At 34.2% G+C, this 26634-nt stretch overlaps 1 protein-coding gene across 15 annotated transcripts in view; it reads left to right on the top strand.

The window, feature by feature from the left end:
* GPHN (gephyrin) overlaps positions 1-26634 on the top strand; it is a 664399-nt gene that overhangs the window by 458288 nt on the left and 179477 nt on the right. For 6 of the 15 annotated variants that reach the window (XM_010335175.3, XM_010335173.3, XM_074393112.1 and 3 more), the window contains one exon: positions 297-353. The exons of 5 other annotated variants lie outside the window; for them this stretch is intronic. In XM_010335175.3, coding sequence (XP_010333477.1) covers positions 297-353 — 57 coding nt within the window. Of the gene's footprint in view, positions 1-296; positions 354-2518; positions 2591-26634 lie in introns of all 15 variants that reach the window. 4 more of the 15 variants (XM_074393111.1, XM_074393108.1, XM_074393110.1 and 1 more) reach the window with 1 other exon arrangement.

Raw genomic sequence — 26634 nt, 5'->3', positions numbered from 1 at the left:
AATGCAAATGTAACACTACTCCAGATACTGCTTCATCAGACGTCCCCAAGATAACCAAAAGTAAGTGCCAATTTCCTCATCTCAGGGATAGTGCCATAACAAAGACTGAATTTTAGGGACCAGCCTATTTGCAGAGCATATCATACAGCCTCTGGGTTAGTTAACTCCTTGGCCTCCTAAGAGCTACCACAGAGTCAGTTGATGTTTTTGCATGTATTACTTACTAATGTATAGAAAATTTTTTAAGTTCACTTTTTCTTTATTCTGTCTTTTTTACCCACCTTCCCTCATTGTAGCAAATTAGACGGCCGGATGAAAGCAAAGGAGTTGCTAGTAGAGTTGGATCCCTCAAAGTAAATATGTTTCTAACATTTTTTGGCAAGATTTCGTCTATAGCCTACACTTCTTCCTTTTTGGAGGGTGGTGGGAGGAAGGGGGCTTTTTCCATTTTTCACCATCCCATTTTTTTAATTTTAATATTTTTATTGGCTGTTGGGTCATTTTTTTGTTGTTGTTTTGGCTACACATAGAGCAACCAGCTGAAGGCAAGCTGCCAAATAATTAGCTTTGAATGGCACCACAAACAACAGAAAGGGCAACTGCCTCATTACAGGTGCCTATAATTTGGGGTTATAGAATAAACCGTTCCTCTGATTGATGTCACTGACTGTGTGTTAAGTTCCTGTTATACAGAGAACTAACATTTATTTTCAAAATATTATCTCCCCTTTAACTTTAAAAAAATAATTTGAATGTTATTTTAGTATCATTACCATTTGTAGTTCATTTCAGAGAAAAGTTATTATGAGTTAATAATGTGTATTCAATACACATAATCTTAAGGATTAGAAAGGAATTTTATGTCATGTAGTATAATGGGCTCACATACAGCTGATAGTAGTTATGCCCTCTTAATCTCCTCTGTTTTATTTTTTTAAAGTTCAAAAAACTGATACAACAATCAACAGAACCAGATACATACCTAATTGTTTGCCCATTTGTATATATAATCTGCTAATATACAATTGAAAGATTACTAATTTGATCATCTTGTTTGCTAGTTGCTAAATATTTATTTGTTCAATATGCCTTGGGTACTCAGTACTCAAACCTTTAATCATAATGAAAAGGTAAATTAGTTATCGCTCTTAAGAAACACCAACTGATCACTTTTAATGCTGCCACCTTAAATGCAAGTTAGAAAATTTGCTGAATTCTAATAATATGCAGAAAAATCACCTCACAAAATTCATCATTTTCTTATCTCAATCCCATTTGCCCTTACAGTAATAGTAACTGTTAAATTAATCAAAATGCTAGATAATTCAGTACACTGGGATGTCCTAAAATTTAATGACTTCCTTGAGGCCTAATATTGAATCATTTCAAAATTTTGCACACCTCCAATTTGTTTCCATTTAATAATTTATGAAATACTAATTTCTGCACTCTTTCCTCTCCTTGCCTCTTCTGCCTTCTTAACTTTACCCTTTTGTTGTTGTTTATTTATTTGTCTGTACGCATGCACATGAGTGCACATGGATGAAGGTGTGTTTGTATGTTTGTGTCCTTTATTCCAGAAAAGCCATCCTCTCTGTTCTTTTAACACTGCTTTATAGTGGGTAGCTATTTTATTAAAATGTTATTTCACCAAGGATAAGCAGAGGGGATGGGAAGTGTTAATTATATGCCTATTTCAAAACGTAAGCAATTTAAGATTACTCAGTCAGAAAAATGTGAGTTTATGTATCCTGATGATATATCAGTAGCATTCCTCACTGTCTATCTGTGAGGTATCATTTTACCTTTGTCTGTAAAGGAAGATAAATCCATTATGGTTTAAACTATGGATTATCACTCAAATTCAAGTGAGAAGGTACAGAATGACGTGACTGAAAATTACTGAAGGTGAAATAAAAATAAACATGGCATCCATAACTGTAGCACTGTGTACTGTAAACTGGATTGTATGTGCGAGTGCGTGTGCGTGCAGTTATCTCCAAGTTCGGCTTCTGGATATATAGAACTTCAAGTTATAAATGCATGTTTATTGATTTTAAGGGTTATACAATATGAGTATATATAAAAATATATGTTGAAGAACAAAAGATACATTTTATAGTTCAATCAGTTTATATTAATATGGATGCAGTCTTAAAAAGTGTGTTTGGGAAAGCCAAATTTCATAATCTTTAAATATCTTTATGACATATTTCTACAAAATAGAAAATATCAAAGTGAATCTCTAGGGGATTATAAGGATGGTTATAGTTTATATTTTCTCTAATGCTTTGGGAAGAAGAGATGCTGTAATTAAACAAAATAAAATGTTGACTTCCTAGTCACGGGTTTGTTGAGCATGCATTCCTACATTGTAGAAAGACCTTTGAAGTTTTGAAATGTTTGCCAAAGGCAGTGAGAAATGTATAATGCTGTGATCTTGTATTTAAAAGGAAAAAGGAAAACCGAAAAGAGAACAAGTTGCTTTTTCAATTCATTTTCTGATGTTTACATGTAGCTCCATCGAAAGCTGGAGGAGCTCAGAGATCACCTAGAAGGCAATGTGAAAGAATACTCTCTCAGAGTAAATGTACGATTTCACTTGATGATTTTTTTTTCCCCTAAACTTCTGCTGACTGGTAATTCCAAATCTGATTGGTTTGTCCTCTCATCTCCATCTTTTTCCTTTCTATGTCTTTTCCCCCTCTTTCTTTCTTTTCTAGCTGCAGCTTCATACTCACATTTATGAAATAAAGATTAAATTAGCAGGGTGGAGAACCCAAAAGCCACACTAACATTGCTGTTGACTTAATACTTTGGCCCCAGTGCAAAATGAAATCTTTCTTTTCAAAATGACTATTTCTTATATAGTTGTGTAGTTTTCTGAGGATCTTTTAATGAGACTTCATTTGGAGATTTTTCTATTGGTCATGTCTTCTAACCCTTGTTAGTTATGTTAGCAGAATAATAAATTATGAGCTGGATATGAGGGGTATTTCCTTGATGACTCAATTTCAATGTTCAAGGAAAATAATCAATGTTAGAGTATCATAGGTGATCTGGCAAGTAGGCACATTTGTTCTGAGTTAATAGACTTAACTCAGACTCTTTTAGAATAATTGTATGTAAGTTTGTTTAAAAATAAGAACATAAGCAGTAAGCACCTGCACCAGGAACACTTTCATGTAGCATCTTACAAATACCTGAGCTAAAGGCCAGTGTACCCAAGAGAACCATTGAAGGAGAACAGTACCTTGTATCCACTCAATCCTGTCTATACATCATATAGTCAGAACTCATGCTAGTATTTTTTGTGACAAATAGTTCAGGCTATCAAGATTTTTAAGGAAAAAAATCTCTAAATTGGTATATGATATAAGTGTAGCAGAGGAAAAACTAAATTACTACACCAATTTATAGCTGTATCCTAAATTTCATTCCTGGGGTTTCTAAAAAAGTTTCTGTGAATCCTGACTCCTGATTTACTTTTCCCAAGATTATTACCATTCATTTAATTCCTACAGCTTTAATAGTTTTATTATAAAATCTAGAATAAAAATTACAGATATGTTAATTATCTGATTTTTTAGCTTGTTTTCAATTATATGACACACATAGGCATGTATATCTCTACATTAAATTTCTGATTATTGAAATACAAAATGTTTTTTATTAATACCAGTTATTAAATTCTAATAACTAAAAAGAGAAGGAATAATGCACTTGTTTCATATCTCTGCTTCTTCCTTTGAGCTAGTCTGTCTTTTCTACACATATTCTTAGAGAATTTTGAAAAACATCCATAATCACTTCCCAGAATCTATTCCATTGTTTTTTTAAAAAATGATTGATGTGGATTTTATAATTAAATCAGTCTGAACATTCCTAATTATTCTAGAAACCCATAAAAACATTTTAATATATGTATTTTAGTCTATTGCTATTTGCTACCCAATCATGAGAAGTGATTTTTTTTCCAATCAAACTGAGACCAAAGAGTTGAGACTTGCTATATGGTAATAATTTAGTAAGAGTTTAACATCAAATTAAAAGTTTGATGCTTTAAAAATTAGGTTATCTCATGCCACTCTTTAATTTCTTTTTTCAACATCTATACTACTGTATGATTAATCTCAGCATCTTCATATTATGTTTTATTTCACTGAGAAACACTTTTTCTGATTACCTTGTTTCTAAAAATATTCAGTGTGAGGTTTATCAGGGTAAGGATTCTGTTAACTGTCTGATACAGGGAAAAAAACTATCAAAAGGCAAGTAGTAACCTCTCTAGAGAGTTCAGCTAAGGAAGCATGCAAATCAATTGCTTAGCTAAATTTTCAGTTTCTCTCTCCTTACCCTTTAATTCTTACTACCCAAGTATACCTTAAAATGCCTTGAATATTAGAAATTGATGCTAAAAAGAAAAAATTATTCTCAGAAGCATAGACTGTATTAGACAGGTTTAGTTTATAAAATGAAGTAAATTGGCATTTGGTGATGGTTTTGTTTCATGAAAATTTATTGTAGGTGTACACAAACAAGAACAAGTGTATTAGTCCATTTTCACACTGCCATAAAGATACTACCTGAGACTGCATAATTTATAAAGAAAAATGGCCATTTGACTCTCAGTTCCACATGGCTGGAGAGGCTTCAGGAAACTTACAATCGTAGCAGAGGTGAAGGGGAAGCAAGGTACATTGTACATGGCAGCAGGAAGGGAGAGAGCACAGGGGAAACTGCCACTTTTAAAACTGTCAGATCGGCCGGGCACGCTGGCTCAAGCCTGTAATCCCAGCACTTTGGGAGGCCAAGGCGGGTGGATCACGAGATCAAGAGATCAAGACCATCCTGGTCAACATGGTGAAACCCCGTCTCTACTAAAAATACAAAAAAATTAGCTGGGCATGGTGGCGCATGCCTGTCATCCCAGCTACTCAGGAGGCTGAGGAAGGAGAATCGCCTGAATCCAGGAGGCGGAGGTTGCTGTGAGCCGAGATCGTGCCATTGCACTCCAGCCTGGGTAACAAGAGTGAAACTCCGTCTCAAAAAAAAAAAAAAAAAAAAAAAAAAAAACTGTCAGATCTAGTGAGAACTCCCTCACTATCATGAGAGCAGCATGGAAGAAACCGCCACCATGATCCTATCACCTCCCACCAGGTTCCTCCCTTGACATGTGAAGATTACATTTTGAGATAAGATTTGGAGACACAGAGCCAAACCATATCAACAAGTATATGAAGTGTCTTTTACTTCATTAAAATACTGATGAATATTTCTTTTTTTAGTTTTTTTATTTTTATTTATTTATTTATTTATTTTATTGCATTGCATTTTAGGTTTTGGGGTACATGTGATGAACATGCAAGATTGTTGCATAGGTACACACATGGCAGTGTGGTTTGCTGCCTTCCGTCCCCTCACCTGTATCTGTCATTTCTCCCCATGCTATCTCTTCCCACCTCCCCACCCGCCCGCCCCTCCCCCATTTCCCCCCAACGGACCCCAGTGTGTAGTGCTCCCCTCCCTGTGTCCATGTGTTCTCATTGTTCAACACCCGCCTATGAGTGAGAATATACGGTGTTTGATTTTCTGCTCTTGTGTCAGTTTGCTGAGAATGATGGTTTCCAGGTTCATCCATGATTTATTTTGAGACAAAGTCTCACTCTGTCACCAGGCACTAGGCTGGAGTGCAGTGGCACAATCTCGGCTCACTGCAACCTCCGCCTCCTGGGTTCAAGCAATTCTCTTGCCTCAGCCTCCCAAGTAGCTGGGACTACAGGCGCACGCCGCCATGCCCAGCTATTTTTTTTTTTTTTTTTTTGTATTTTTAGTAGAGACGAGGTTTCACCATGTTGGCCAGGATGGTCTCGATCTCTTGACCCTGTGATCCACCTGCCTCAGCCTCCCAAAGTGCTGGGATTACAGGCTTGAGCCACCGCGCCAGGACTGATGAATATTTCAATTAGATGAGTCATACAATTGTATGTTTTTTATACAATTATTTAATTTTCTGAGGATCTTTTCGTGAGACTCCATTTGGAGATTTTTCTATTGGTCATGTCTTCTACCCCTTGTTAGTTATGTCAGCATGATTACAGATTATGAGCTGGATCTGAGGGGTATAGCCTTGATGATTCTATTTCAATTTTCAAGGAAATTAATCACTGTTAAAGTATCATCATAGGTAATCTGGCAACTAGGCACATTTGTTTTGAGTTAACAGACCTAGACTCTTATGTACATAACCTACAGTTACTTTTACTTAACAGCAGAGTTGAATAGTTAAAACAGATTATCTGGCCCGTAAAGTCTAATAATTTTATTTAATAGTTAAATAAAAATTAAATATTAAAAAATTAAATTGAATATTTTATTTAATGGAGAAGGTAAGACATCATTCAGAAGTGCAGGATGAAGATTTAATTTGCTAATAGTTTAATTTGCTAATATTAAAAATAAAATATTTTAAAATTAAATATTTTATATACTAGAGAAATTGAGACATCATTGAGAAGTGTGAGATAGGATTTAATTAAATCATTAATGCTTGAATTGGATGATGCAGACAATATGTTATTTTTTAGAAACGGAAGAGCCTGTACCATAATTCATTAAGGGTAATCTAGTCAACAATGTAAAACAGAATATTCTGAGATATAATGTTTTGAATAATTTTATTTATTTTAAAATGTATTATTTATTAAACATTGACTCATAGTAAAAAAAAATAGAACATATTAGATTCATGATTTCTAACTTAAAATGCATCTTTTTCTCTATATTGTTCAAAGCAGAATATTTTGAACTTTAAGTGGGTTTTTAGTAATAATAAAATCATCATCTTGTACCTGAGCAGAATTTTCCTACCTTAATGACTATGAAAGTTACTACAAATCTTTTTTTTTTTTTTATTGCATTTTAGGTTTTGGGGTATATGTGAAGAACACGCAAGATTGTTGCATAGGTACACACATGGCAGTGTGGTTTGCTGCCTTCCTTCCCCTCACCTGTATCTGTCATTTCTCCCCATGCTGTCTCTTCCCACCTCCCCAACTACAAATCTTTAGATTGGTGATGTGCTGGGAATAATGACTGAAGAATAAAACCACATAGAGAAAAAATTAATTTTCCATGTAATCAAATGCATAAATCTAGTAAAAAGAATGTTAAAAGTAATGTACAAGATTGAAGACCAGTACAGACAATGTTGAGAATTGAAAAACACAGGATAAGGATAAGGCAGGGAGCGGTGGCTCACACCTATGATCCCAGCACTTTGGGAGAACTCACTGAGAAACACTTTGTTCTAATTACCTTGTTTCTAAAAATATTAAATATTAGGTAATCAGTCTAAAGATCTTATTAACTGTCTGATATAGCAAAAAGATGTTAAAAGGCAGGTAGTACCTTCTGTATTTGTGGGCAGATTACTTGAGGCCAAGGGAAAAAAACCTTTCTACTAAAAAATAAAAAAAATTTAAAAATTACCCAGGTGTATGGTGGCATATGCATGTCATCTCAGCTACTTGGAAGACTGAGGCACAAGAATCTTCTGAACCCAGGAGGTGGAGATTGCAGTGAGCTGAGATTGTTCTACTGCACTCCAGCCTGGGCAACAAAATAAGACTCTGTCAGGAAGAAAGAGAGAAAGAGAAGGAGAAAGAGAGAAAGAAGAAGGAAGGAAGGAAGGAAAGAGGGAGGGAGGGAGGGAAGGAGGGAAGGAGGGAAAAGAAAAACATGACAAGATAATGCAAACTAATACTATCTTTTTTTTTTTTTTTTTTTTTTTTGAGACGGAGTCTTGCTCTGTCTTTCAGGCTGGAGTGCAATGGTGCAATATCAGCTCACTGCAACCTCCACCTCCCAGGTTCAAGCTATTCTGCTGCCTCAGCCTCCCAAGTAGCTGGGATTACAGGCACCTGCCACTGCGTCCAGCTAATTTTTATATTTTTTAGCAGAGATGGAGTTTCGCCATGTTGGCCAGGCTGGTCTCAAACTCCTGACCTCAGGGGATCCACTCGCCTCAGCCACCCAAAGTTGAGGGATTACAGGCGTGCGCCACCACACCTGGCCCTTTCTTTGCATAATATAAATCAAGGTAAATTTACAAAGAATTGAATTAGTAGAGGAGCAGTCGGGCCAAGGAGAGGCTGAATATTAAGATATTCAGGAAAAACACAGGTAAATGCTCATGAAATAAACATAGGTAGAAAAAAGAAAAGAAAGGAAAGGTATGAAAATACACTCATATGACACAATTTTGTATTTTTATCTAGGTACTCAGTTTATGTATTATATTAAATTTCTACTCAGCCACACATAGGTATAGATAGGTTTTAAATATGGTGATTTTTTTAAAGACTGATAAACAAAAGGGAATATGGTTAATGAAGACAGATTATTGGCATATAAGTGAAACTAAGATGGAAAGTGATGAAATGGAATGACAATTATTTGTAAGTACTTACTATACTAACACAAATAAAAGGATGATATTTAAAGTGGAAAAAGCTAGTCAAAGGAGGAGTTATCACCCAAAATAAGACTACATTTTTAATAAGTGTTAAGAAAAATACTTGAATCAAATCAGAAAGTAATCATCCTTCGAACCATGATTTTTAAATGTTTAACAGTTAATTTCCTGAATGCCAAATGGGGTAGTATAAAATAGGGCTAATATAATTAATGAATTTTGGTGATTGTGATTGTGTAAATGTTTTAAGATGAGTATTTTCATTCCATCCTTAGCTCTAAACTACTTTCTTACACTTTTGGTAAATAGATACCTATTGTCTTTGGGGATTTCGTACATTTATTTTTATTGAGTTACTGTGATAACTCAGAGATCAGCAAATCCTGTTCTTTTATAGGCCCACAAGCTAAGAATTAATTTTGCATTTATAAACCGTGGGAAAACATCAGAAGAATAACATTTTATGGCATATGAAAATTATATGAGATTCAGATTTCAGTGTTTAAAAATAACATTTTATTAAATTATAACCATGCTTATTTATTTGCACATAACCTACAGTTACGTTTATGCAACAGCAGAGTTGAATAGTTGAAACACAGATTATATGTCTCATACAGCCTAAAATATTTACTCTCTGACTGTTTAAACAGAAAATGTTTGCTTAGTCCTGCTATAACTGGCTAGTGTGTCAAGATGACGTTGGCATAGGAATGGTTATAATGGAATTTGAAATTATCTTTATTTTAGAACTTGAGAAAAGAAGGCTGCTCATTTTTTTGTGGATGGTTTCGGATTATTCTACAAGGAAGCATATGTTTGGAAGGCTGATCTCCTCAGATTGTCTACCTTCACATTTTTATTCTCTTCTTTTTTATTGTCTTCTCCAGCTACTCTCTCTCTTCACATAGATTTCACCCTCTACACACACACATACACACAAACTCTTCAAATATGGAACTCTATTGTGGAAAGAATATAGATTATAAATGCCTCTTTTATTGAACACTCCTTTCTGGGTATTCACAGTACAAAGATAAATCTCATTATTGCTGTCTTAAATGTTATATAAAATATGTTTTTAGAGTATTTTTGTTGCACACATTACATTTTTCTGTTTATTACTTCATTACATCTTCACAAAGATATTTCCCCTGAAGACCATGATCAACTTTTGATTTTTGCTAAATTCCCCGTTTGGCCTCACCTAAAATCATATACTTTCTTTGGGAAACTTTATACAACTGGAAAAGATACCCTGAAATGATCGAGTAATACATCATACCTTAAAAATCTAAATGGTATTTGCATTGAATCAGCTAACTTTGAGTGGGGAAGAATAGCTGGAACATCAGTTCTTAGATGAGTAAACATTTATTAGTCCTTAGTTACACCAACAGTTTGTAAACTCTACTTTCTATAGGCAAATTTGAGTGTCTCTTGGTTCTTTTACGTAGAACATTATTTGAGCCTTCCTTGTTTGGCATTTTGGCATTTGCTTATATTAATAATATTTATTTACTATTTCATTTATAATAATTATGTAACATCCTGAGTATCTTGGTAGATGATGTCTTATAAATGTGACCAGACTACAATAATTATGAAGGTAACAGTGAGTCAATTTTAGGATTATGTCTTTGGACTGATTTTGACTAATCTGACTACTTTTCAGTTTATTATTATTCTCTTAATGTAGTTAATTCAATTCTAAGGTTCCAGTTATAACAATAAGAAAAATCCGTCTTATTCTGTGCTTTGAGCAAAAAAATCTCATGATATTAATAAAATAACCTACAGTGGCCTAATGCATCGTTTAGAATGGAAGTGACATGTTTCTGAGATGTTTAATATGCACCATAGAATTGCCCGCCTCTGAATAGACTTTAATTCAAAGAGAAAGTACTAACAAAATATCTCAAGTAAATTTTCCTAGCAGTAGAAAATAGAGAACTGAGTAAATTTTAAGAATGACAAGACTCTCAAACTGTTTTTAAAGATAATGTATTTCAATTTTATGGGCATAGATATAGACACAGAGCAAACATACACAGAAAGATTTTCTTAGAACTAACATTTTGTTAAAGAAAGTCAGAAGTATGTATGGTTCAAAAATGGGTTACTTCTGAATATGTATAGAATTTACCATATTTTCAAATGTACCTCAGAGTAATAAGTGGCTATGATACTTTTTACCACAAATCTTTGTGGTAGTAAGCTTTAAAAATTCGGAGCATTCTTTCATCAGTTCAGTTTTTTAAGGATAGAAGAAAAAGGGTTTGTATATTCATTTATTAAATAAATATACATTGAGTACCTAATACGTTCTGCTGAGCTTGATGCTATAAATACAGTTAAAGAACAAATCTGATAATAAGTACATTTTTGATTCTTCTATTGTCACCTTCTCCGGTACTTTCATTTCCCCATCCTATCTTTTTATTTTGGAACTTCCTGCAGTATTTGTAACTAGAGAATTCATACTTAACAATTTCATCTTTCATGGCATTGTGAGACAACCCAATGAGAAAAGAGGACACCGAATTGAACATGGCAGTGTGACAACATAGAAAGTAAGAACAGGGAAAAACATTATCAATTCAGCATCATAAAGATTAAACATGGTTTTAAGTACAAAATAGCTATTTTAAAAAATCAATGATAAAATAGCTATTGAAAAAATTCTGTGAATCATTTTGATAAAAGCTGTCTGCAGAAGAGTTGTGTATTTAAGTTTTTACATTTTTATAGTGTTGCTATTGCCGTTATATTTTAGAAAGTACCTCAAAGCAATAAGTGGCAATGATACTTTTTTCCACAAATCTTTGTAATAATAAGCTTTAAAATTACTGAATGTTATTTCATAAGTTCAGTTTTTTAAAGAATAGAAGAAAAGGGATTTGTATGCTTATTCATTAAATAAACATTTATTGAGCACCTGCTACATTCTGCTGTGCGTGGCACTGGAAATACAATTAAAGAACAAATCTGATAATAAGTGCATTTCTGATTCTTCTACTGTCATCTTTATCCAGTTTCAGTAATACCAAAAACCGAATATTTGGAACAGAAAATCAGAACCAGAATATGGTCTTTGGTACCCTCTTTAATGATAACTGTGAGCATGTATGGTAGAGTTATCCTATAAACAACCTCACATGTAGTTTTCTAGTGTTAAGCCAGCAAAGATCAATGCCGGACCATAAAAAAAAAAAATTGTCCAGCATTCTGCTTTGTCCCTCTCAGCAAGATCATACCAGATTTTGAGCAGAGGGAGTCATCTCCATCATGATTTTTTTTTTTTTTAGCAAGGTTTTTTTTTTTTTTTTTTTTTTTTGGTCACGAAGTTTTCCTTCAAATAACTTGAGTCTTGAGATGTTTTCAAACTCAAGTGTCTGCTCATAAAGCTGTTTGATTATCTGGCAAGTGTGTTGGTGATGGAGCCATCTAACCCCTCTGTGACCCTGACTATGCTATCCTTTCCTCTTTAACAGTGTTTTCTTTTCCCCACTGCAAAACCAGGCTCGGCTTCCCTCGTGCTCATCTACCTATAGTGTATCTGAGGTATATTTTGCACGTGTTTTCTTACATGGTCAATAACATGCTCGCCCTCAACATTTTTCTCATTTTATTTTCCTTTTGCCTTAATTTATTTTGCCTTGCACTTTGCACTTGCCTGAAATGGATGAAAATACCAAAGGGGAAAATCATCTGTAAGGGGGAAATTTTTATATTTTTATGATGCTCTGTTGTCTGAATAACTTTTTTTGGCAGTCACTATATCACATTGAAATAGCTAAAGCCCAGATAGCCAACTTGATTGCTCTGACTACCTTAATTTCATAATGACTCTTTTGAATCAGATAATTTATTATTAAACTCATATCGGCTAAAGGCAAGATTCCTTTGTATATCTATATGTGTCTGTATCTGATAGCTGAAGACTTGTGTTCATTTAGTGATCATTCTATCTCATTAACCACAGACATAGGAAAACATCCAAAATTTAATATTTAAAAATAGGAATAAATCTTTTATATAAAATAGATTTATTCCTATTTTTAAATCTCACTGGGTAACTTTAATAATTTTTTGCTGCTTGTATTTTCCTAAGATTCTTGTAATCTAAAAGAGATTAATGGTCATGAGATTCATTTTCTTTTAGTAAAATATTTTACTTGAAATTTGGCCTATGTAATTAATTGTCTTTTAGGAGATTTAATTTCTTGTTCTTATTGTGTTAAACTATAGGAAAAATGGGTTTTCTTATTTTTAAAAAACAGATTTATTGAAGTATTATTAACAGACTTTGAATATCAATTAAGTTTCCTTTCAAAGCAGAGGTACTGTTTGAGTAGCTAAGAAAAAAGAGTATATATATCTCAAAATGTGACAGGTAAATAAAAGGACTTCAGGCTGGGTGCGGTGGCTCACACCTGTAATCCCGGCACTTTGGGAGGCCGAGATGGGTGGATCATAAAGGTCTGGAGTTTGATATGAGCCTGACCAACATGGTGAAACCCCGTCTTTACTAAAAATACAAAAAATTAGCCAGGAGTGGTGGCACATACCTGTAATCCCAGCTACTTGGGAGCCTAAGGCAGGAGAATCACTTGAACCTGGGAGGCAGAGATTGCAGTGAGTCAAGATTGTGCAGTTGCACTGCAGCCTGGGCAACAGAGAGAGACTTTTGTCTCATTTTAAAAAAAAAAGAAAAGAAAAAGGACTTCAATAGTGTATGAATTTTAAGACCTTAGCTCTTTTCTTTACAACATAATTTCTACATGTACTTACTTTGTACAGACCACTATAGCTACCATATTAAGGCCAGTATTATCAGCTTAGAATTAGAATTAGATTGCAGAAATATTATCTCAGAATATCATGCCAAAGAAAACCCTTGAAAGTTGGCACTATCTAAAATACCAGGTAGTATATGCAGAACCTGAGGGAGGATACCATCTGCAGACCTCAAATTTTAAGAAAAAAGCTTTGAAAGAAATGGCATGATGAACCCATAGCTTCACAAAGTTTAATTTATTGAATCAATAGAATTACAGCCATCTTCTTCAATTTTTAACTTTGCAAGTTACAACTGTCAGATTTTTTTTTCTCTTAAAACTGGTTTCCTGGAGAATTAACTTCTTGAAACATCAGTAGAGAGAAGCAAAGAAAAGAAAGGCAAATGAACTATTTGTAATAGCAGCTGAGACATTTGAAAGAGAAGATTGGCATTATCTCATCACCACATTTTCTTTAAGTCTTTTCTTAATTCCCCAAGATTATGAGTCTTAGTGTAAAATATATATATAACCCATTTCTTTTTGCCACTTCATCCAGGCAATTCTCCATTTCCCATGAGAATGTATAAGAAGTCTACCATTGGCATCATCTCCAATCACAGCCTACTGCATTCATCAGGGTATTACTTTCTCTATGACAGCATGTGTGCAGGAGGGCTCTCATTTTGGAATGTGGAACTGGCTTCTTGGGGGGATTATGTATGCTGTGGCATTTGCTCCATGGCACTCAGCTCTTAAATGAACTCTGGCTTCATCTAGGTTTGTTTCTTTCATTGTGACACATGGGCTTTCTTTATTTTTCATGAAGTGTGTATCTTTTTCTGTCATTTGTGGTAGGGTTTCTCTCTTTCACTCAATGCCACATCTCTGTGGTCTCCATAGGTGCTGTTTATGTTGAATTTATGATGCTATAAAGACCAGTAAAATGAAGAACTCCATAAAGAATCTAATATTCATGATAATCCTCTGCCTAGAAATAATCGTTTCTATTTAGTCTTAAATTGGTAAATATTTCACAGAATTTTAGACTGTAAACCTTAATAATTATAATTTCAAGGAATATTCTTAGCTTTCAATTTTTCATATGGAAACTTCTTGACAGGATCATTGGTAACATACAGTATTTATTTTATAGCATCACTGTAGAGGTAGCCAAACCTTCCATGGCTCGATCTCCTGTTTCCTTTACATTTACATCATCATGTTCATTTACCTCCACTATTGAAGAAATAAAGTCTCCAGCCCCTAATGTAGAACATTGGTTTACCGATTACATATCACTATTCTGTGTCATTCATTAGATGAAAAACTAAGCCTTGCTCAAAAATGGATCTATCCATGTGTTGTATAGGAACAAGACTTATAACCTCAACTGGCTGATACTAGTCAGCAAATATTTCTCTATGTAGTTATGACCCCTTTGTAAAAAAATTTAAAAATACAGTTATCTTACTTGTGATTAGCTTTGCTTTTGATATCTCATCAATTAATCTTCATAACAGCTTTGTTTGGGGTAGATATTAATGTCATCCTCATTTTAAAGATGAGGAAACTGATACGCAAAGAGGTTAACTGTCTTGCCGGTCATAAAGTTAGCAAGTGAGTGGCAGGAAATTGTCTTTTCTTAAATACCTTGCTTTCTTCTGTTAAGAAGTTGTTAAAAGTCATTAGCTCTGTGACTAGCATATAGTAGTCTTGCATTTTCACTTTATCCATTTACTTTGTTCAGGTTGATTATATAGTCAGGAGTATATATTATGAGAAGATGTACCTATAATATACAAAACTTTAATTCAAGAAAATGTTAGAAAGACCTCTAACATTTATGATAATATAATTTATTGTTATTTATTTTATTGTTATTTTTCTTAGTCATTTGATCAATATTTATTGAGCCACCTACTATGCCTGTTTTTGGTTTTTGGTTTTTTTTTTTGAGAAAGAGTCTCGCTCTGTTGCCAGGCACCAGGCTGGAATGCAATGGCACAATCTCGGGTCATTGCAACCTCTGCCTCCTGGGTTCAAAAAGCTCTCCTGCCTCAGCCTCCCAAGTAGCTGAGACTAGAGGTGCGTGCCACCACACCCAGCTAATTTTTGTATTTTAGTAGAGATGGGGTCTCACCATGTTGGCCAGTATGGTCTCCATCTTTTGACCTCACGATCCACCTGCCTCAGCCTCTCAAAGTGCTGGAATTACAGGCGTGAGCCACTGCACCTGGCCTACTGTGGCTTTTTAAAATATAATTATAATCCACCAGTTATTTCTTGACCTTTGGAATTGGTTTTACATTTGGAAAACATAAAATATTATGAATGTAATGAGATCAGTGTCTCAGTTGTATACTGTTTTTCATCCCTTCAAGCAAAGTGGGGAAAAAAAAGATCTATTTCATGTTTCTGATTTTCAACTTTGTTCCAGCAGTGTTCTAAAAGAGTTTCTTTTAAAAATCATTTAAAAATATTGCTTCAGAATTCCCTTAGTGTAAACCAAAGCCAGAATTAATACTTGCTTTTGCTAGAAATTAAATTCCTTCTGACTTATTTGAGAAGCTGGAATATATACTAGATATGAATTTATTATAATTTGTAACACAGTATCTAAACCAAAAAATAATAAACATCCAAGTTGTCATGGTTTTACTCATCCAAATTGAACCCTTTTGAGTTTTATCTTTAATGTCTTAGATTTCCCAATATCGAGGTTGACTTAGATAATTTGACATTTAGAAGCTAAATCATTTATTTCCTGTTGAGTAGACAAGGACTGAAAATTATATTTTTATTTAATAATTAAGAACTTCTAGCTACCTAAACGGAAGATGGTATTTTAAAGTTGTAACATGCAAAACAGTTGCCCTTTGAACTCTGAGATGCTATTAGGACACCAATTCTGATCTAAACAAACTTGGACTAACAGTTTTGGAGCTTTTGCAAACAGAAGTTTCAGTAGAATTGCAGATAGTAGGTCTACATATTCAAGAAAGGAAGGGAAAGAAGAAAAAAGGAAGAGAAGAAAGATAAATGGACTTCAAAAACCATACTATTTCCTATTTCAAAAGAAAAAAATAGGAACAATTTTTAAACACTGTAGGACCACAAACTGTTTAAACTGTAAGAAACTGTAGGCAAAAAAATAATGATTCTATACTGTGAGGTAATCACCTAAGATGTTCTACTTTATAAAATCTCATTTAGAAAATCTTTAATAATTGCTTTATTACTTATTTCAATATGTTTATCTACAATGTTCCATCCCTTCATTCATGTGTATTATTTTTATGCTATTTGTATGCTATAGTTAGAAAACTGGACATAGTGTGAAGAAATCTTGGAATAGTATCTTTTGAAAACACTACCTCTGCTGCTATTAAAATTATTGATTCTAACTCACAAACTTTTAGAGATGAATCAGAGTACATAAATTGTTTCATGAAAAGTAAAATTAGTTTGTCTCTCTGTGACATCCAAATTAGTAGCTAAACCATAGAGATAATGGGAAAACACATGACTTTCTCTTTGATGGGGATATTTGATAAATCCATCTAATTAAAGCATTCTTTAAAAAGAATTGAGAAGAGGCTGTGTGTGGTGGCTCACACCTGTAATCCCAGCACTTTGGGAGGCCAAGGCGGGTGGATTGCCTTAGCTCAGGAGTTTGAGACTAGCCTGGGCAATATGATGAACCCTGTCTCTACTAAAATAAGAAAAATTAGCCGGGCGTGGTGGTGTGCACCTGTAGTTCCAGCTACTCGGGAGACTAAGGCAGAAGAATTGCAAGAACCCAGGAGGTGGAGGTTGCAGTCGAGATTGTGCCACTGCCCTCCAGCCTGGGCAGCAGAGTGAGACTCCATCTCAGAAAAAAAAAAAAAAAAGAATTGAGAAGATTTCTCACTGTCTACTTGGGCATACGTTTTTAAGTTTCCATAATAAAAATATTTTTAAAAACACACTATAGTTGGCACTAGTGAATTTCTGCTTATCTTTCTATATTGCCTCATATAATGATCATTTACAATATAAAAGGGGTCATCAGTGAAAAGAGGGAAAGAAAAATTTAAAGTTTAAGATGAGGGATTATTAATGGATGTGTAACAAGTTTAGAAAGTTCTTGAACTGTCTTAAGACTAATATATAAACTATATGTATCTTTGAGGGAGATAGAAAGGAGATATGTATATCCTTTCCTTCATATATCTGTATATATGATGATTAGCTTATCATTATGATGTTCTATATTTTCTTTCCTATGTTCTAGAAAATTTATAAATAAAATAGATTAGAGATATAGCTAGTTAGTCCCCAAATAAATGATGGCGCATTATAATATGATATGTTATAATGTAATATTACAGTGTGATAGCAATAAAATGGCATAGCTCACATGCATTTATACTTACATTTCCAGCTCCTGTTTGAATGTCTTTTTGTGGTCTTAATATGTTCAGCTCTGCTTTCTAAATACTTCTGTCAGTGGCATGTTCTTAAAGTTTCCCTGCATAGAAATCTTCTAGTTATCTTTTACTGTTTTTTGTTTTTTATCTTTGACATTTAGTGTGTCATTAAATTTTGTCATTTTTGTTATTTCTTCCTTTGAATTATCTCCTAATCCTTACTTCTGATACATAAATGAACTTTGTAGCCACATCTACTTTCAAATCCTGGCTTTGGCCAAAGGGGAAAAAAAAAAATAATGAAAATGGCAGCTTTATTCTATAAATTACAGAGGCTTGAAAAATGTGAACCAGCTCATGGTCATATCTTGCTGTGGTTCATATCCATGGATTTAGACAGATTTGGTTTACTACCAATCCTAGTGTAGTTTTTAAAGATTCAGATAAGTATCTTCCTGACCAGCAACAAGGTAAATTTTCTTTTGCTCCTTTTGGGTTTTACTCCTAAACATGCATTTGGGTACATGAAATGTATACCCTAGACTTCAGCAAGTAGAATTTACCAGTTTTCCCTGGTCACTGTTTTTCCCTTTCAAAGCATTTCCTTCTCAACTGTTTTCTTCATCTAAGCCATAGAACACAGGAAATAATATGTGTGGCTGTTTTTGTAAGATCCTGTGAAGATATATATTCAAAAAACAAAAGTTAATTCATTACACTCAATGAATATAAGTTAAAGGCTTAATTCTCTCCCATAATTGAGAAAGATATAGTAACCCCTTCTTTTAAGTAGCTCAGTACTTCTTGAAGTCATTTGTTATTTAAAGACACACTTGAAATTTCATGTTTGGCTATTCTTCATGTTGCCTTTTTCTTTGGATGCCTGAAGTCTCTAAATAGCTGTGCTTACCGTATGAATTTAGGACTTGAGATCATAAGGTATATTTTTATTTTTTAATAACCTCTTTATTTTTCTGAAAGAATCAAGTTTAATCAGCATCTCACCATATTCTAAAAATGCTCATGTTTGGCAGTTATTAATATTTTGCTGGTTTTCTTGTAGTGTTGACGTAGACTTACTGAAGATCAATTTAACATAGTGTTTAAAGTTTGGGGCTAGGTTTGAATCCTAACCCTGGATTTGAAATCGAACCCTGTCCCTTATTAACTTTGTGACCTAACAATGTAAAGAATTTACTTTAACAATGTAAAGTAAAGAAGCAAGTTTACTTCTCTGCACCTCATATTGTATAAAATCAGAATGATACCACCTTTTGGGGTATCTTAAGGATTTAACAGCTTAATACAACTTGGTGTAGTGCCTGATATGCATAAGTACTCAATAAATATTAATCATTATTATTATCAATATTGTTATGTTAAAAGTCCAAAGGTAAAGTTATTTTTTGTTTGAACTAACTCTTTCAGATACATTATCTGCTATGGTTGTCATACAGTAAAATATGTTTTATGTATAGTGATTAGCCACAACCTGACTGAAACAAGTATTAGCTCCACTGTCAACTTAACCTGACATCAGCACTTGTACCATTCCTCCCTTGCTTCTTTTTCCTAGTAATTTTAAAGTGTATAGAATATGAAATACATAAAAGTTTAATGTCTTTCTTTTCATTCTGCCAGGTGACTGTCTTCTCCAGTTTTTCAATTGTCTTTTTCTCCAAAATCACTTTCTCATTTAGTGTCTGGATTGCTAATGCACATAAACACACCCCAAAGATAATGACTATAGAAATAGTGCTTTTTTGTTACAAATATTATATCGTCCTTGTATTCTATTATATGTCATATCCTACAAGCAATAACCAGTTTATAAGTGGGCAAAGCAGTTACTCACAAAAAATGACTTTATAAATAGTGACCAGATTTCTAGGCTAGTGTTCATATAACTCTTAATTAGCTGATATTACACTTATTAGTAACTGAATTGAGATTTAAATTGACATATATGGATTAATGTAGGAATCTATCTACTAATTATAACATTATTTCTTAGGAAAATGCATTTATCTTCTAACAGAATCCAGCCTACTTCAAGGCATTTTACCTGACAAATTCTGAGTGGCAGTGGGATCTACATCCTGTTTTCTTTCTTTGACAGTTCAACCTTCCTTATTATACTCATTGTAGTGGAAGGTAAAGGGAGAAGGAAACTCTTGAAATTGGGACAAGGACTTCTCCACAGCATCATTAATCAATGTTTGTTGAAGGAATGTATGAATTGGATTTTTATATGAAAGTTTTATGCCAATAATGTTAAATTTCAGTAAACTTTCTATAGTGTGATATTATTAGTCCTAGGTTACTTCTTGCTGCCTCTTCCTAGTAAATGATTATTTTTCTGAATGATTCTTTATTCATTTATTAAGTGCCACTTATTAAATACCCTCTGTATCCTTCATATCTTGAAAACAAGATATAGATCTTTGAGTCAGCAGAGCAAAGTTAGACAAATACATGACTGACTGTGAGTTAAAAGAAGTAATGATTTCTACTTCCAGGTCTGTGCCTGATTTAATCACATGTGGTCAGCTATAATTGCATTTCTCTTTGCCCCAGTTTACCTATCTCTGAAATTTGAATAAACCAGACATTTATGTTCCTCAGAAGGGATGTTTTAGTAAAATTTCAGAAAATGGAAGGGATTCATGACAAAGCTAATTCATCATGAATGTAAAAACAGAATTTTGCAGGTATGAGAGGAATTATATCTTGTTATCCTGTGTGTATTTTGCTTTTTACATGAAAATTCAGTCAGGCATCAAAATGTATATTGAAAACATGCTCTGAGCTTAAAAGACCATGATGGTTTGGATGTGTTGTATGAGTGTAAAACTTGAAATTGATCTTTTGTTATTTTCCCTTGATTATTTATACTTTTGGTTTTGCTGAAACTACCAGTAGGTCATAGTAAGTCAGCAAGCATTTATTTAACATCTATGCATGCTATAGAGTAGATATTGCCATATTAAGCATATAGAGAATGTTACAAAAATTAAATATGCGCCCTTAAGGATTTTACAAATTGAAATATTGTCTATTTTTTTTAAAAATCATAATCTATGAATTCAGGCTGTGTTGTTCTAAAATATTACTATAGAAAATGTCTTTGGCTTTGAAAACTAAAGCTCCTTACTAATGGGGCCAAAAAACATCTGTAGGAAAATCACTATTCTTGTGTCCTTTGTTCCCAGAATAGTCATGAGGGAGTTATTTTAAATTTCACCAAATAATTGTTAGGTCACAAAAAAGAATTTGCTAAAGGCAAATTTTTCTAGAATAGACTTGAGTTTTTGGAGCCTTATTATATAACCTGAAAAATGCCGTAATACCTCTTTAGACCACATTTTTCTCTATCAGAGATGTTGTCAATTTTACTAAGGTTGGTAGTAAGGCTTATTTAATTAATTTGTCAAGTTCAGACATCTTGGAAAGGAGAGATAAAGGCAAGGCATGGGCCGGGCGCGGTGGCTCAAGCCTGTAATCCCAGCACTTTGGGAGGCCGAGGCAGGTGGATCACAAGGTCGAGAGATCGAGACCAACCTGGTCAACATGGTGAAACCCCGTCTCTACTAAAAATACAAAAAATTAGCTGGGCATGGTGGCGCGTGCCTGTAATCCCAGCTACTCAGGAGGCTGAGGCAGGAGAATTGCCTGAACCCAGGAGGCGGAGGTTGCGGTGAGCCGAGATCGCGCCATTGCACTCCAGCCTGGGTGACAAGAGCGAAACTCCGTCTCAAAAAAAAAAAAAAAAAAAGGCAAGGCATGACATTACTCTTTATAAACATGACTTAATGGAGGAAAATGCAAATTTTCATCCTTTAATCTTTTAGTTGGCTTTACTGAGTTACCTAATATATTTGGGTGGTATAAGGAACCCTGAAAGAAAGAGGAGTCCAAGCATTATAGGTCAGAAGGATTAGCATTTGCACAGCAAAAGTAGTTTGTGGAAGGAAATCTGGTCTTTTTTTTTTTTTTTTTTTTTTTAATTAAGTTGAATTTAAGGGCATATTTTGAGTCTTATAGAATCCATTTTAAACATAGTGATAGTATTTCCCATGCATTTTAGCCACTCAATTGTATGAATAAATGCTTGCTACCCTTTACAGTTGGAGCTGTCATTCTCCAGAGTAGATTTATCCATAATATTTACAGTCTTAATAATCCTAAGTCTATCATACCTATTAAAATTTTTTAGTATTCTCTCACCTTTTGGCAGCATCTCCTTAAGAAAGGATTTACATTTTTATTCTAATTTTTAACAAGAATTTAAAGTTAAGCTTTATAGAGAACTTGAGGGCTTTTTCTACTGTGTACTCCATCATCAGAAATAGGGTAGATTAGAAATAGAAATGGAGGATATATGGTGATGTCCTTTCCATCAGCTTTTAAAAATTCAACTTGTATAGTTACATGTATATGATGTCAGAGTATTTTATAAGTATGCCTGATTTATCATACTGACTTGCTTCTTTTTAACTTAAATATTTTGGGCACAGACTTATGTTTCATTTTTCAGTGAGTTATTTTGTATCTGTGAATAAGTATCAATGCATTGTTTGGTAAGTTGAAATCACCTACACCCTTTGAAATACATGTGCTTGCATCACTTTTGAATCTACCTTTTAAAGTGAATTTGACTTGATTTCCATGTGACTTTTATTACTAGAAGAAGTAAATAATTATGAAAAACAGTAAGGGTTATTATATAAAATAACCTTATTTTACAATAAAACAGTTGGATGTAGATTTTACCTAGAAAGACTAATGTTATTATATATGCCTTAGAATTTACATGGGAGAAAAAATAGGTATATTGGTACTCAAATGTTTTGTATTTTAAGAAGAAAAAAAAAAGAATGAAAAGGGGGAGTGAAAAAAGAGAAGGGAAGGAAGGAGAAAATTTTAAAAAGAAAGGAAGGAAACGATCATAGTTTTTTATTTCTTTTTTGACTTCAGTATTTAAATAATAGGTCACTTGTTCTCACTTTCCCATTTTAAATAGTTGCAGAGCATAAGCAGCAGCTTATAGAATAAAGGTGAATTCAGAAAGACCTTAAAGATATTTTTGGATTAATGTTTCATGAAACCCTGAATGGAATTCAGATTCATATTGTCTTTTTATAGCTATAGTTTTCAATTATATTAGCAATTTTCCATGTCCTATTTCTGTCTGCCCCAGGATACGAAAAAAATGGTCTATTTTTGAAATTTTGTTCATGCCATTCTGCACCCAGTATTGCCTGGAGTCATGAAAATCCAGCTTGCTGCTATTTTTTCTCTTTGGCAACTTGCTGCTATACCAACACACAGTAATTAAATATAATTCTGTTGGGGCTACCATGATTAAATCTTCTTGTTGAGAAGCATTGCATGAACTAATGCATGGCTCTGAGAAGGCAGCTGTATGCGTCTGCACTGAAAGAAAAATTCCGTAGCAGTCTAGCCCCTTTGGATTTAATATTGAAGCTGTAGATTAATAGTGAACTTCAGTACAATGCTTGACAAAGAAGGGAGTTCCCTAAACATGAAAGTGGGAACTGAGATAGAAATGGTCTTCTCCAGCCTGACCAGCATGGTGTAACCCCGCCTCTACTAAAACTACAAAAAGTTAGCCAGGCATGGTTGCACACACCCGTAATCCCAGCTACTCAGGAGGCTGAGGCAGGAGAACCGCTTGCACCCAGGAGGCAGAGGTTGCAGTGAGCTGAGATCGCACCATTGCACTCCAGCCTGAGTGACAGAGTGAGACTCTGTCCCCCACCCAATAAAAGGAGGGAGGGTGGTCTTCTGCAGTCAGATGCTGCTAAATTAATCACTAGTAATCATGAGTTGTGGAGGTTAGGAGTCCCTTCAAAGAATGCATTTGGGTGGGAGAGTAGGAAAGAGAAAAAAGGATGCCAGTGACACCTGAAAGAGATAATATGAGGAAATGTTGAGTTAATCTTCATTTGTGTGCTGTCTCAAACATTTGGCTCAGCATCTGAAAGATTCTGGGTCAAATTAAGACTGATTTTAATTGTCTTTCTATACAATTTCACAGCCTAACATTCAGTATAAAATATATCAAAAATAACTTAACTCCCTCATATCCATGACAATTCCAAACTGTTTCTTAATAAACTTTTTAATTGCCTCCAGTATTTTAAATGTTTATCAGAAACACAGGTTGTATGTTCAAACAATCAGCATTCTTCATTAGTTCCATTAAGCATTCATCTTATTTTAATGTATACAATTTTTATTTGGTAGAAAATAAACCAGATATTATTTTTCCAAGTGGGAAAAAATCTTTTTTTCCTTTTATATTATAGTTTCACCTTAAAAATATAGAAAGCAAATGAATGGTTCCAAAATTTTGCATTTATTTTTCTAAATCATGTTTCTGGGCTATGAGTTACTAAATTTTGCTTAATTTATTAATGTAAATATAGTAATTGAACCACACAACTGTCAGTTCCTACAGCCTTTGATATGTTGGCTGATGAAATGTAAACAAACAAAAAATGTGTGACCAACAGCTCTAGATCATCTAAATGACCTCCTTTGTTTCATTTCCCTTTCCACATAGTAAGTTTATCTATAACTTCACCAATTTATTAGTTTTAGAGCCATGTAGCACAGTTCAAGCCTTCAAAAACAAAGTTAAAATAATCTGGGGTTATTCATTCAACCTCAACTGCTACCATATGGCAAGGGTCTCTATAGCCATTCTTACTATTACAGGTCAATGATAGTAGCATTTTTAAAGTGCTCTTGTGCTGCATATAAGTACCACTCTTTCAGTCAACCTATGTCACCATGCTTTCATTTGAAATTATCCAACTTTCAGACATAACTGTGGTTCAAGGCTCTGATCTGAAATGTTCCCCAGCTCAAGTTATCTACCTGGGCTTGGCTTTATAGAGTCATATGTCCTGGTAGCTGCAAATTAATGAATGAAAAAGAGGTGGGGGGATAGCAGAAAGAGAAAGAAGGGAGGGATGAAGAAAATTAAAAGGGAGGAAGGAAACTAGACATAGTTTTTCATTCCTTTTTCTACTTCGGTATTTAAAGAGTAGGTCACTTGTTCTAACTTTCCCATTTTAAGTAGTTACAGAGCATAAGCAAAGTTTATAGAACAAAGTGAGGTAGTAAAGGCAGTCATACTATTTATGTCCTAGAGGGAGTCATACGATATCATTTGCTTTAAGCTGTGTCTGAAATCACTTTGGCTTCCTTTTCAATATACCACTTGCAAGGGGGGAATATTTGCAACTGCTCTTAAAATTAGTCATGATGTGGGTCAAAATACCTGTCTTTTCTCTTAAACCCACATCTTTCTTTCTCTCTCTGTCTTTTCTTTTCTTTCTGACAGGGTTTCTCTCTGTCACCCAGCCTGGAGTGCAGTGGCACAGTCTTAGCTCACTGCGACCTCCATCATCTCCCAGGCTCAAGCAATCCTCCCACTTCAGCCTCCCAGGTAGCCGGGACCACAAGTGCATGGCCCCATGCCCAGCTAATTTTTTGTGCTTTTAGTAGACACAAGGTTTCACCATGTTGCCCAGGCTAGTCTTGAACTTCTGGGCTCAAGTGATCCTCTCACCTCAACCTTCCAAAGTGCTGGGATTACAGGTGTTTGCTACTGCATCCAGCTCTTTTTAAATTTTATAAGCTATACCTTTTGATTACTGCCTATTGACTTAAAAGACATCCAGATCAGGGATTATATTTGTGCTTTTACAGTCTGCTTTATGTTTTGAAGGTTGAAGTAAGAAATGTGAAAAGAAAAAAAAAATCAAGAGAAGAATAATCTAAGAATGCCTGTTCTGTTATTTATTACCTTATTTACATTAACCCACTTTCTCACTGCAGTTTTCCTATACTTTTTCTTGTGCTTCTTTTCCCTTTCCTTATGTATTTGTTTTTTCATTAGAAATTACCTGTTTTCTTTATTTCTAGCTATTTCTTTTCCTTTCCCTTTTCAATGAATAACCCATTTCTGCCACTGAGAAAGAATACAAACCTTACTAATTGTTACTAATTTTTATGTTTCAGTGTGCTTCAAAGGAAAAACATGGGATGGGCATAGCTGCTTTTATGTTCTGGTACACTGAGCCTAAATTCTAGACAAGTAACAGGAATATAGGAGTGGTAATCTGAATGAAACTAACATAAATAAAATACAATATTTCTAGCTGTAAAAATTCTATGCATTGCATAATGACCCTGTCAAAAGACTGTTAGCAAATAGAATATTGATGCCTTTTTCACCTTGAGTTAAAACATCATATTAATGGATCTAGGTTTACAGGCTTGTGAATCTAGTTAGCTTCATAGCTGTTCTATGATGGGCCATAAACTGATCCCAAATGTCTTATTGTAGATGTATATGCAGGGGAAGGACTAAGGAACAATATCAGGTCTGACCAGCAGACTTGGCTGAGTGACGGATGGAAAACATGCACTGACACAAGCTTGACAGTCAGCATGACCAAGGGACCTCTGCCAAAGTCAGCAGCCCCCATAAGCTGTGGCCTTTGCACTTATTTAGCACAGATTAAGTGATAGAGGTCTCAAGGAAACACCATTAGAGGGTAATTAACATTGCTTCTGTCCGTGAATGTTCAAAGGTTAGTCTTAGTACCACATGAGTAAACAAGCTATTTAGATAAACTCTTCTACATTCCCTTGTTATCTGCTCTGTGCTATTAGCTCAAGGTAAGAGGGTTAGGCTGCTTTCAGCCATAACCTTCTTCCAAGGCTTTTGCAAAATCTTCCAGCCTTCCAAAAAGGTTTGCATCTTTCTATAAGTTTTCCACCACCATGATTGATCTATAGAACAATCCATTGTAGCTCAAAATAAATCTATGAACAATTAAAACTAATTTGAACAAATAGTAAAATGGTCTGTCTATATTATACTAAAAGGTTTGAATTTTACAATTTAATCAAATGTTTGGCATTT

This window comes from Saimiri boliviensis, chromosome 2 (assembly GCF_048565385.1).
Source record: "Saimiri boliviensis isolate mSaiBol1 chromosome 2, mSaiBol1.pri, whole genome shotgun sequence".
NCBI classification, from domain to species: domain Eukaryota; kingdom Metazoa; phylum Chordata; class Mammalia; order Primates; family Cebidae; genus Saimiri; species Saimiri boliviensis.
Note: the sequence above shows the minus strand (reverse complement) of the source record. Positions and strands in the feature narration are given on the sequence as shown.